This window comes from Carassius carassius, chromosome 6 (genome assembly GCF_963082965.1).
Source record: "Carassius carassius chromosome 6, fCarCar2.1, whole genome shotgun sequence".
Taxonomy (NCBI): Eukaryota; Metazoa; Chordata; class Actinopteri; order Cypriniformes; family Cyprinidae; genus Carassius; species Carassius carassius.
Window position 1 is genome coordinate 2,479,096 of NC_081760.1, and position 12,774 is coordinate 2,491,869.

Here is a 12,774-nt window from a genome sequence, read left to right on the forward strand (position 1 = left end):
GGCAAAACCTGATCTACACACACACAAATGTGCACTCACTAAGAACTTTGTTTCAGAGTATCTTCCCTGTTTCACCCATCCAGGGAGATTTCCCTCCTTTCAAAAACATTTGCATTGAAGTGGTCACTACCTATGCCCTCTGACTGACTCCTTGTCAGAATGTTAGCAGACATTCATGTATGTTAATCATTTATAATTTTAACCACTGTAAAGCCCATTTACAATCACTCTAGTGCTCTAGTCATGCAGTGCATGAGTCTGTGCATGAGTTTTTGCTAAGTGAGGCAGATTGATGGCGTGACGTCAACACACAGTTACCTTGCCGTGAGGGAGGGGGGATTAATCTGTGTGTATGTGTGTGTCGGGAGAGAGAGAGAAAGAGAGACTAGTTAATCTCCAGGGAAATGGGCACGTTTGCAATAAGCGGCACCAGTCAGTGGCTGTGGAAGAAGTGTTTTCCAGAGAGAGAAAGAGAGAGAGGGGAGGAGAGAGAGAGAAAGGGAATATGAGGGCAGTACCTCGGATGAGCCTGCGCTTTGAGGCTGTAAAACACTAGACCCTGAGGGCATTCTCTGAGGTAAGCTCCGTCTCTCTCACATTTTAACAAGGTTTGACGCCACGGTGTTAAACTACTGCGCGTCTATTCTTTGTGTTTTTAAAGTGTTGTGCGATCAAGGCTCGGTCTCCTCGCGTTTACTTGGACGCTCCACTATGTTCTGTCAGATGTGACGGAGATGCAAACTCTCCTGGGGTTAATAGGCGTTGAAGGAGATCGGGCCCCGGGGTTATGGCCGGTAAATTGTATTAGTCCGGACCTGGGAGTGGATAAACGAGCTCAAAGCTGCCTTTAAGAGTCCTTTCGGCGTTTTGACAGTCCCTTCACTCAAATGAGAGAAGTTTATACACTCAGACTGAGATGTGTTGAATGGAAACGTAGCCTGATATCAGCTGCAGCCAGCGCTTTTCTAGTGTTTCTGGGCTTTCTTGCTTCAGCAGGATGTAGCTATTTGGAAAAACCAAATTAAAACAGCCTCACGCAGCAAATTACACACTGAGAAACTGCTTTTAGTTCAGAGACGTGTGTGACAGAGAGAGAGAGAGAGAGAGAGAGAGAGAGAGAGAGAGAACATGTTTGTTAAATGTTACACCACAGCCGCTTTTACTGTCACCGACTAATAAAGAGACTTGTATTTATAACGTTTTTTAAATACGATCTCACCTACATGGAACTTGCGTTACATCCTGAAGGTTTGTATAGGCGACGGAAAACAGTGCTTTTGTCGAATTATTGCTCACGGTTTAGTGAATGTGTGACTTTTACAGCTACCGGCTCTTTTTGGTTGATCTCGGACGCATTGTTAAAAACATGTTTCCTGTGTTTATAATGCACGAAAGATGTATGTCTGTTATTTTAAAAGTGGAGAGAGCGAGAGCAAACGTAAAAGTGTCTTGTATGCACAGGAAATTATCTATCTATCTATCTATCTATCTATCTATCTATCTATCTATCTATCTATCTATCTATCTATCTATCTCACCATCTCGTGAACTGAACACTGCCAATCTACACATTCTTGTTCTTTCCTGACCACAGTTATTTTGATCAAATTCTGCACTTTTAAATTACTGTCTCTATACCTTTTGTTATGTGTGAATAACACCAAGGATTGCTACCTAATTGCATTGCACTATGTGTATCTATCTTCATTTAAATATTAATTTAAATGTGCATCACGCCTCATCCGCTGCCACCAGTGTCTTGTTTCATTTTAAAACTGGCTTTCTTTGCAGATCTGCGTCTTCAGGAGAACTGACTGTGGAAAAGGAAAGCGAGCTGGGATCAGCCGCAGTTGTTGAGGTTGTCCAGCTGAGATGCGCGACGCTGACGGTCCTGCCCCGTCTGTCGAAACGGACCAATGATGATAATGAAGATGATGATGTCCACAAGGCGCGTGTAGCGCTAAATCACCACCACCGGACTCTTAGGAGACACTCGACTGATTCGCGCTCATTCAAACTTCAGATGGACTACCTTTACTCAGCACTGACCAGTAAAATGAACTGGATCACACTCCTGCTGGCCGGCTTGACTTTATGGGGCAAAGTGTCCGTGCACAGCTGCTTAGATTACGATGACAGTTATGATTATTATGAAGAGGACAAAACAGAAACGATAGACTACAAGGATCCCTGCAAAGCTGGTAAGACGGTTTTGTGCAATTTATCCTCGCTTTTGATCTGATAACACTTTTTGTGAGGTGATCAAGGGAGAAAGCATAAACATCTCATTCTCGTTCCTGCATAGTGATAAACGGATGGAGGAGTTAGTTGTTGAGCTTGTTTTTCTCAAACTCTATTTATTTTCAGAGTTGATCAGAGATTCGCACTGGTCACGCATTGAGTTGGGTTGCGCGAGCATCTGCGACACCTTTTGTTTTTATTCTTTCTTTTCTTTCTTTCTTTTTTTTTGACGTAGAAATATCACTTGCAAGCTCGCACGACCCCTCCTCCCCTCCTGAAATGATATGGCCCGCTTTAATTCGGTTTCTCCCGGGATGATCCCGCGGCTCGCGAGTCCACGTGCGCTCCGCTGTCATAAACCCGTGCCTTCCGCGCGCACGTTTGTCCACCTGCACGATTTACAATCTCTTATATAATTATTATTATATCAATCTAACGAATGTGTAAGTGAGTTCACTCCCTCTATCTGAATCATTATTTAACTTGCAAGCAAACGTTATGACGAACTTTATTAGAATAATTAATGTTTATTATGTAAGGAACGAGTAGCTAATTACATACAATCCTTGCCTTTTATATGCGTTGACATTGTGCATAATTGTATTTGTATTTAACCTTTATTTTTACGTATAATGATTTAGATTGTATAGCCTAAACACCTATGGAGATTGTTCATGTAATATGGAAGGTTAAACTGTAAAGATTACAGTAGCACTCAAGGGACAGTGTGTATATGTATATGTATATAGTCAATATTAGTGGTGACGTGTATGTATTGTATCTTTATGTTGACACATCTTCATAAAGAAGGCCAGTAATATGATTTCTTTTTCACTCTGTCCTCTCTTGGATGTGTAAGTAAACTCCACCTAAGGCAGAGCAGATGTTTAAATGCATCGTCTGCAGTTAAATTTGGTAAAATTGCTCTGTTCCTCCCTCTCTTGCATGCCAACACACATTCTCTCTCTCTCACTTTCCTTTGTGTATATATCATGTTTACTCAGGAACTATAAATCTGAGCATTCGTTTCTCTGCTGCAATGTGTTGGCATTGTTTCCAGGCTTTCTTGAGATAATGTATGTACACACGCAGAGGGCACACATACTGTACACACAGGCAATATGGATTACGGATAAGAATGAAAAAAAAAGCACCTGTCTGAGTTGTTTTGAGAGGGCATTGTAAGAGTGTTTGTATGTGTGCAGTGTGTATGAATGTTTGGATTAGTGTGTCTATGACTGGGTGTATGCGTGTAGGAGTTTGACTGTTTTACAGTCATAGGGAGGACCTCTGTTTTCGCAAACTGTGAAATATTCAGCCTAGATTTTGACAGGCGCATTGATAGCAGTACTACTGGGAGAGCGTGGACATTAACATCATCACATAACCTTTAAGCACATACATACATAAATAGACAAAGAAAAACACTTTTAATCTTTATTACACACACTTCTGTCAGATTTCTATCACATATTCCCAGGCTATCTTAATTCATACTGTTAGTACTGAACTTTAAGATGCTAGTAAACAGCCTGTATACCATGTGTATGAACATTCCCAACTTCCTTATAACTACCAGTGTTCTGTACACCCAAGATGACTGAATCTCAGTATAACATTTCAGGTGTGGTTCATCTGCCATCATGCTAAACCTCCGTTGATGTTCAGTCTACTTTGGGCAGTGGCCCCAAAAACATCATGATGTTAATATTAAAAAGAACACACACACACACACACACACATATATATATATATATATATATATATATATATATATATATATATACAGTTGATACATAGTTGATACAGTAATGACACGCATTGGTGGAGTTGGCGTTAAGTGCTTGAAACATCTTTGCATCACACCAGGTGAAATGCTGACCATCCAAAAGCTGTCCAGATCATTGAGCGTTTTCGATCCGGCTCTCTCTTATGCTAACGTTAGCCTCTCTCTTAGCTGAAGGAGCATTTTACTGATGCATTTGTTTGCAGAAATAGCCTTACATTAGCATATCTGCACTGTGTTTGTGTTTGAGCAGAAATAGCCTTGCTAATTAAAGGCAAGGTGTCAATGAGGGGAGCTGCTGTGCCTTTCAGATGAATGGTCCCAAATTTAGTTTAATTGTTTACAGGCACACAGTATTAAAACTTTGCTTCATTTGACATAGCACACACAAATACGTTGGGTTTTTTCTTGTTTTGTAGGAACTTTCCGTAGTGATGCTGTATACTTTATTATTCTGCATACACTGTATCTCTAACTCTGTCCCTTTTCCTTAACACAACCCTCACAGAAAACAGAAAAAAACATAATTTGATATGACTTATAAGCTGTTTTCCCCATGGGGCCAAAAATATCAGGTTTAATTTAGGGATGGGCGTTTTCCACAAATATCACATTCGAATATTTGAGCTCACAAAAAACGAATATTCGAATATTCGTTTATTTAAATTAAGTTTAATGAGAGAGACGTTATTTTTCAGCAACATTTATTGTTTCCGTCATTTTGAACAAGCTTACACACAATAAGCTTGAACATTACACATCGTGTTTTGTAGCTGAAAACCTTTAACAATGCGTGCAAACAAACAAAAGTAGATTAAAAGCAACAAAATAAAAGTGAACAAAGAAAAAAAAAGTGAACAAAGAAAAAACGTAAAGCAGCCTGCAGCAATTAGGCTATTGTAGAACGTAGCCTACACATAACTTTGAAACTTTTAAACTGTCAGCAAATCTTTTTTGCTTTTTTTTCTATTGTTTTACATGTTCTTGTTAAGAAATACGGGCATGTAAACATGATCGGAGGAAAGTCGGCTCCTTAGTCTTTTAACAATAAGGCCGGCCGCGGAGAAAACGCGCTCTGACGGCACAGACGTTGGTGGGACTCACAAATAACGGTGTGCTAAGCGAAAAAAAGTTTTGTGAAGCGCTTCGTGTTTTCGTCTCACCACTGAATGGGATCCTCATCTGGTGGAATACATGGCTCCAGCAAGAACTGTTCCCACTCGTCTCGGCTGGACTTTCTGTAATCATCGCTGAAGAACTGGCTCAGCCTTTTCCGATTAGTGGGCATTGTAACCTCTTCATCGTTGGTGACGGCAACTGCATCCGCACCACTCGCATCAAGAAAAATGTTCTGATAATGTTCAAAAAGTTTTTTTCTTACTTCTTCTCTCATGTTTTCGTCGAGGAACCTGAGATGTTTGTGCCGAGGGTCTAGGGCAGACACGAGAAGAGGAGTTTTCACTGCATTTATTCGTTGCTTGAGAGATGCCGCAACAATGTTCTTGAATTCGGTCACTTTCTGTGATTCTCCACGGCGTATTTGAAGTACTGTAGAGAGACCGCAGCTCTTAGGGACCGTTCACTTATCGCGTCTTTTGCGCGCTCAAGTTCGTTATTTCCAATGTAGGCGCGCGGTATGCGCGCTCATGATGGAAGCGACGCGGTCGCGATGCGCTCGCGGTGCGATGCGCCCGTTTTTTTCATGCGCGTCCGCACTGCATCGAGTTAAAAACATCTAAACTTTTCAGAATGCCGCAAGCGCACCGCCCATTTATCCTTTGCTGAAATTTCTGCGTCTTCATGGAGAGAGTGCGTCATTGGCAGACGCCCCAGGAGCGCTTCTGCCCGAGCGCCTTGGAAAGAAGGAGAAAGCGGTGCGCCTAGCGTTTTCCATGCGTTTTTAGGCGCGATATGTGAACAGCCCCTTTATGCTTAACATAGGGTTTACCTGGACCACACTATATACTTTTGCTTATCTGTTTCTCTTTTACATGTGTTGTTTTTATTATAAGCTAATTGTGATTACTAAACACTAGCCATACCATTAAAATACACATTTTGGCATTTGTAGATACAAATCAATACATTATTCACTCTCCTTATTAACTATATTGAAGGGTTTTGGCGTTGCAAGTTGGTTTGGTTAAATTTTGCCGTTGTTTTATTGTACATTTGGGTTGCAAAACAGTTTTGTTGAGAACTTCTGTTCTTGATTACAGAAACTCTCTATCTCTTTTGGTTTCAGTAGGTCACTAAAGGGCTAGTAACATTATACAGTCATTAGGTGATGTTATCTGTTTCTGTTATCTTAAGACATTGTAAACCTAATGACATTGTTGCCACAGAATAACCAATCTTTTCTGATTATGCAAATTTAGCCCACACCCCCTCGTTTAGGCAAGAGGAATATAAACAAACCCGAAGGGAGTTTACTGGGGGTGTATGCAGACAGACTTAGCTTAATGGGCAAACACGCAACTCTCAGAATGAGAGTCAGCATCTTTGATTGACAGCATTTACAATATTAACAAAGTTTTTACACAGTACTTATAATAGCAAAATTAAAATACAGAAAATAAATGAGGTCAGGTAAAGGAAATAATATTTAAACTATTCTATTACCCTCTTTTCATATTGTTCATTCATAGCGATTGCACTTTTTTTCCATTAGTTTAGTTGAGTTTGTGGTATTGTAGTTTATAGTCCTCTAGTTTATAGTAGTCTGCATCCAGTAAACAAGGACCTTAATGGCAGAGAAGTACAATGGTAATTCATAAAAATGTAATGAACAAAGCAAATAATACTTTATTGTCCTTCATATTAGCGATAAACATCACCATTGGCAAGTCAATGCTTTACTCAAGATAAGCTAGTCTCTCTCTCATTGAAAAACTGCACCTGTCACAAAAAATGTGAAGAATACGCATCACAGTTTTGTTTTTAATATCTAAAAGTTTTGGTGGCTTAGTTCAAGGATTTTTTTACTTTTTTAATTTTTTTAAGGACTTTTTAACTGAGGTAAGAGTTATTAAAAGATAGATTTCCTTACATTTGTGTCCATATTCATCAGCAATTCATGCAGTACACTAATGTAGGCAAGTATATGCTACATAGCAAATTTAAACTGCTTATATCATCGCAAAATGTAAACGCCCAATCTGCTAAATGTGACTAAAAGACATGAAGATATTAACATCTTTATTTTCTGTAAAGCTGCTTTGAAGCAATGTGTATTTTGAAATAAATTTGATTTGACATGATCAATTCTGGATAAGAACACCACTTAGCTTAAAGGAGCTATGTGGAGGTTTTTACTTAAAAAAAATCTTTAAGATAGAGTTTTCATTTGTACATGTATGAGCCAACCATGATGTAAAAAAAAGAATGACACCTCGACTGTCCACCACGGTTGCCTCTATCAGCCTGTAGGCTCAATTGTGTGTGGAGGAGTCGGGCCGGAATTGGCGCGAAAATTCACAAAATGTGACGTCATGCGCGTTCTCGTCTACTTGGGCTTACAACCGTACGGCACGCCAGCCATTATAGTAAGCAGCGGCAATAGTGTTTTCAAATGGACTCCGCGGATGGAAAGAAGCGACCAGCCTCCAGCACAATTCAGACACCCACGGACACTCCTCGTAAGTAAAAAAAAAAAAAAGAGCGTGCGCACTGAGAACAAGCATGAGACTGACTGCAGTTCCTCTAACGGCCACTGGTGTCAGTATTGGTTAGAAATTTCAGAACCTATGCAATGCTCCTTTAATTATACATTATGTTGGAACCCTCTTATAAAATGAATGATCACTTTAAAAACCCTTTTAATTACTCACCAACATGTATGTTATATTATGCGGTGCAGCTGGGTGTTAATTACACATCTACATACTGTATGTGTCAGATTCATATCCATCTGTTTACATATTGCTTATGACCTTGTATCATATGTGTGTATGTACAGTGGAAATGACTCTGTGTGGTTGATCATTTGCTGCTGTTGTTCTTGCGAAAACAGAATGTGAATATTTGGCCGTGTGCTTATCTCATGCCATTAGTGCACTAAACACATTTCCATCTCTTTGTACACTGATTTCCCTCACTGTGTGTGTGTGTGTGTGTTGGTGTGTGTGTGTGTGTGCGCGCGTGTGTGTGAACGAATGTGGGAGCCCACTTCATTCAGGCAGTTATCTCTTCCTGGTAGCCTGCATCCTGCCACTTAGCTTGAGAAGAATCTCTCTCTCTCTCTCACTCACACATGCACACACACACACATGCCTTCATTCATGCCCCTTACAAAAGTGGGTTTTTGTCATAAAACTGTGCACACAGCAAAACATAGAGTTTGAGTGAGTGAAAAGAGAAAAAAAACTTTCACTTGCAGTTTTATTGTTTGACTGTCGCAACGTAGAAGTGTTTATGTAGAGAGTTATATTCAAATACACTCAATTTAATTTTACATTCAGGATTTACTTGAATGTGAAACACATCACACATGTCATCAGTCTGTCCTCACATCTCACACTCACATTAAAATTCAAAGCTTTCAAGACCTCATCACATGATTTTTTGCACTTTGACTGCGTTTACTTCAGCTTTTCTTTTAAGTCAGCTTCAAACAGTAGTTAAATGAGTAGTTGAGCTGTTCTATAATTGTTAGATGGAGACGGTACGTTTAATAAAAAAAATTTTTTCCAGGAGCACTCTGGTCTGAGAGCCAGCTTCCGAAAATTCCCAAAAATTCCAGCATCAGCACTCTTCTCCGCCATGGACTGTTTGTTTTGGAATAGTGAAACATGAGTCAGCGATCCACACACTTCCTCCTAGAATGTGTTTTACTAATTAAACAATTACGGCTTTACACATCCTGATGTGTGAAAAGGCTCTTTGATGCTCCGGCAATGGCACTGACTGAAGTCTTTCTGTCTGTCTCTCATACACATAGTGGCACATTTACTAAGAGTGTGATGACAGTGATGGCTGGTCTCTCTCAGACCTGTTTTAACATCCGTTTTGGATGATTACAAGTAGTTAGTGATAAATACAGATGTATATTGTATGTTGAACATTTTGTGATCTAATTACTGCATATTTGGAGTGCATTTGTAGTGTAAAGTCTTTATCTCATTGAAATGATCATTGAAAAAAAATGATCTGACTCTGTGGTAGACAGTATGAACAACTAAGCTTGCAAATTGTCAATGGTTGTACAAAAATATCTACATTTGCTCAAAGCAAAGCAATAATATAATATGATGGTCGATGTTTTTAGAAAAGGGATTAATTGATTTAATAAGCATTTGTCATACTGTATGACATTGACTTTTTTTATTTTTTATATTGCTTTTCAGTCGTCCAGGTGTAATGTATATAGACACATAAATGCCATTGTTCAGGTTACTGCTCTGATTAATGCTTGTCCAAAAAAAAACCCTTTATGTACAGTAAGTTTCTAACATTGTCAGGATGCTAGTTGACATCAAGCAGTTATTGTAATTGTTTGTATGCGTATGTTTTTTGTGTGAGTGAGTGTGTCTGTCTGTCCCTGATTCTTCTTGTGATCAGGCTTGCTGGAATGCTTTTTGGGCTGTCACCCAAAATGCTTTGCATCATGTCTTTCTGCCATGTGGTGCAGATGTCTTTAGTTACGCATGTCACTGATAAACAGAAACACCACGCTCATCCTTCAGCTCCCATGATACTCATCCATCAGACTCAGCTGCATGTTTCTGTGCGTTTAATGAGGAAGGGATTCTCTGTATTAAACTGACATCACAGTAATGAAGCATCAACATATGGTCAGACTTTCTAAACCCGTAGTGTGTGTTGATCGGTGCCTCCCTGCAGGATTCTCCACAACATCTGCCGTCTGTGTGTACTGTGGGACTGTCTGTGGGATGACGAAGAGAAGATAATCAGTTGATTCAAGTACAGTCTTCAGCTCTGTTCCAAAGCTGAGTGAGCTGTTTTGCTATCATAGACAGTTGAGAGTAATTAAGCTTGACATTAGTGTGTTGTTAAGATAACATATATGTGTGTGTACTACCGTATATATTATATAGATTAAAACGTGTACTTGTAATCAACATTTCTCTTGCTTTATCCACCTTTTTGGATTGATCATAATCATGCTGCCTACCATAGTCATCTCTTATAATGGCTGAAAATGCGGTTTAGGAAGGCAAGTCACCGGGATTTGGAACATAGCTTTTTGAGAAAATAGATTTTGAAGTGGTTAACTGAATGTATCAATTTGGATCTCTTTTTATTTATTGCTTTTGGTGAGATTTGCAATGGAAAAAAAATAAAATACATCAAAGAGATCTCTATGTACTTGCTGAGACGAGTTTAGTCAAATTGAATGCATTGTTAGTTACAGTAGTGCTTACCTCTAACTCTTAAATCATTCAAAGGAAACAGTGAAAGTGATTTGGATGTTTCCAGGATAACTTGGAGAGTCTCATTTGGAACTGTAGTGTGACCTCCAGGATAATCTACCGTTTTAATACACAATTTTATCTGCGGATATCACTGGATCCAGATTAAATCACACCTCCCGCCGCACTACAGTAACCTTGGAGATTATCATTTCATATTTGCCAAAGCCTTTTTATTCCCCTCCAGATGACACATTCTGCAGAGGTCTCTTTGTTCCCATTTAAGCAGATGTAAAGCTGTTACATTTAACAATCCACATGTCACTGTGATGGTCACATGTTAGTCAAAACCCCTCCTACAGTTCATAATCGATTCTTAAGTACAGCCTCAGCTCTGTGTTTATCGATCCTCTCAGCTGAAGTTATTGACTGGTGCTAAGTTAAGATGTGCAGTCAAAGACTCATTGATGTTAAGCGAATACATGATTGCTGAGGCATTACAGGGCTTCAGTCCCAGACATCGCAAATCAATGTTTAAATTCAACACAAAGCGTTTTCCACTGTGGTCATGTCTAAACACTTTGCCTTGTTCATCTGGATACACATTTTGCATATTTTGTCTTGTCTCATTGTCAAGGCTGTTAAGAAAACTGCATACTGTATGTCAGCTTTTAAGTATAAAATTATTTAGCAGATTTGCATGCTTTAATGTTGATGGATGAATGGCGTTGCAATCTTATGTAATGTGGAAGAAACAATTTGAAGCCACTTAGTGATTTACTATTAAAAGTCAACTTTGCAATTGCATTTTTAAAAATAAAATATGAATATGCTTTTCTTGAATTTCATGTATGATTATAAAAACTGCATAATTTCTAGCTACTTTTGCAAAATCAGTGCTAATGTTTGTTCTGTATGAAGGTTGTGATCCATGGGAGACTCCAGCTATATATGAATGTGAAAGGATCACAGTCACAGATTAAAGCTGAATATTGTCTGAGGAGTTGATGGGGGAGGGATGGATGCTTGTACACATGTGTGCATGCAATCATAAACAATGCATGAGAAACAATAGTGGCGGCCTAAAGGTGCAATTCACCGTTACGTGTACATATGCATATACACACTCACACACACACACATGGACAGAGTGTATTCCAATATAAAACAATCAAGCTATCTTAAAGCATAATCCTCATTGTTTATTGTTTTTTCATCAAGGTTGAGGAGAGTATTCCCTGCCAAAATAACTTGCACACACAAATGGCGTAGTTCCCAGTATTATCTTTTTTTTTCATGGCCATCTCTGTGACCTCCTTGGCGACAGGCTAATGATGCATGATGTCATGACTGTAGATGAACATTAGGAATGTCGGAACATGCGAGATATGGACATTATGTGAACGGGGTTGGCAAGATCGCAACAGGAAGTATGTACATGCTCGCTGACATACGCTTGTTAATTTTTAATCAGCATCTCTGAGGGTGAAAGAGCGAAGGACAAGTTGCCAACCTGAGATTTTTCTTCTCAAGTTAACTTGTCAATCGATTGCATATGCAGCAAACCTTAAATTAGCATCAGTCAATAGCTCAGGCCACTCTGGTATGAGTCTCAGACGTGTCTGCCAGCACACAGAACATCAATCTATGGTGCTGCCAATAATATCCTTGTCTCTTTTTTTTCCAGCTGCATTTTGGGGAGATATTGCCTTGGATGAAGAAGACTTGAAAATGTTTCAGATCGATGGAACAATAGAGCTTTTACAGCAGTCCCATGGGAGAAAGGGACACGCGTCTGGTAAGACACATGGGATATCACACCGCAGTTGTCGGCAATAGTTTAAAATTGGCCAGTTTGTGAACTAATGACGAACTGGTTCTTTTTAAGATTTGGGAAAAAGCCTCAAACTCTTGATTTAACAGTTTGAATCAGACTTAGTAAACTGTCTGACTGAGACTTGCAGCTATATGCATGTTAAATATTCTCAATATTATAGTTAATTGCTCATTTAAATGTTATTTCTAGTCATTTAGTCTAGTATTTTTTTTATATTTGTCTAGAGCCTTACATATTATTAACTGACAAATCTGTCACATAATCTGGATTTGAAAAATGAAAGGTCCTCAAATTAGTTTTTAGGTTCTAAGGCTAATTTTTTTTCAGATGACTTCAGTAGCAGATGTTTGGTAGATGAGGTTAAAGCTGCAGTCAGCAGCTGTTGAGGGTTCTTTCTGGTGCAGAACAACAACAATGACTCTTTCTACAGTAAGGTTCAAGGTTTGGGCTTCTGTTTGACTCAGTCCTTGAAGCCATCCATGTGCTTGCTTTTTCATCCTGATGTCATCTTTGGAATCAGACTTTCCTCCGGGTGTTAA

At 39.2% G+C, this 12,774-nt stretch overlaps 1 protein-coding gene across 2 annotated transcripts in view; it reads left to right on the forward strand.

Annotated features, from left to right (window-relative positions):
• Positions 1-413: 413 nt before the first annotated feature.
• Positions 414-12,774, forward strand: part of LOC132142210 (dorsal-ventral patterning tolloid-like protein 1) — a 43,916-nt gene continuing 31,555 nt past the window's right edge. Inside the window, exons 1-3 of one of the 2 annotated variants that reach the window (XM_059551890.1) lie at positions 414-577; positions 1,792-2,201; positions 12,086-12,196. In XM_059551890.1, the coding sequence (XP_059407873.1) occupies positions 2,024-2,201; positions 12,086-12,196 (289 nt within the window). In that variant the 5' untranslated portion in view covers positions 414-577; positions 1,792-2,023. Of the gene's footprint in view, positions 578-619; positions 1,249-1,791; positions 2,202-12,085; positions 12,197-12,774 lie in introns of those variants that run through there. The other variant, XM_059551891.1, reaches the window with a different exon arrangement.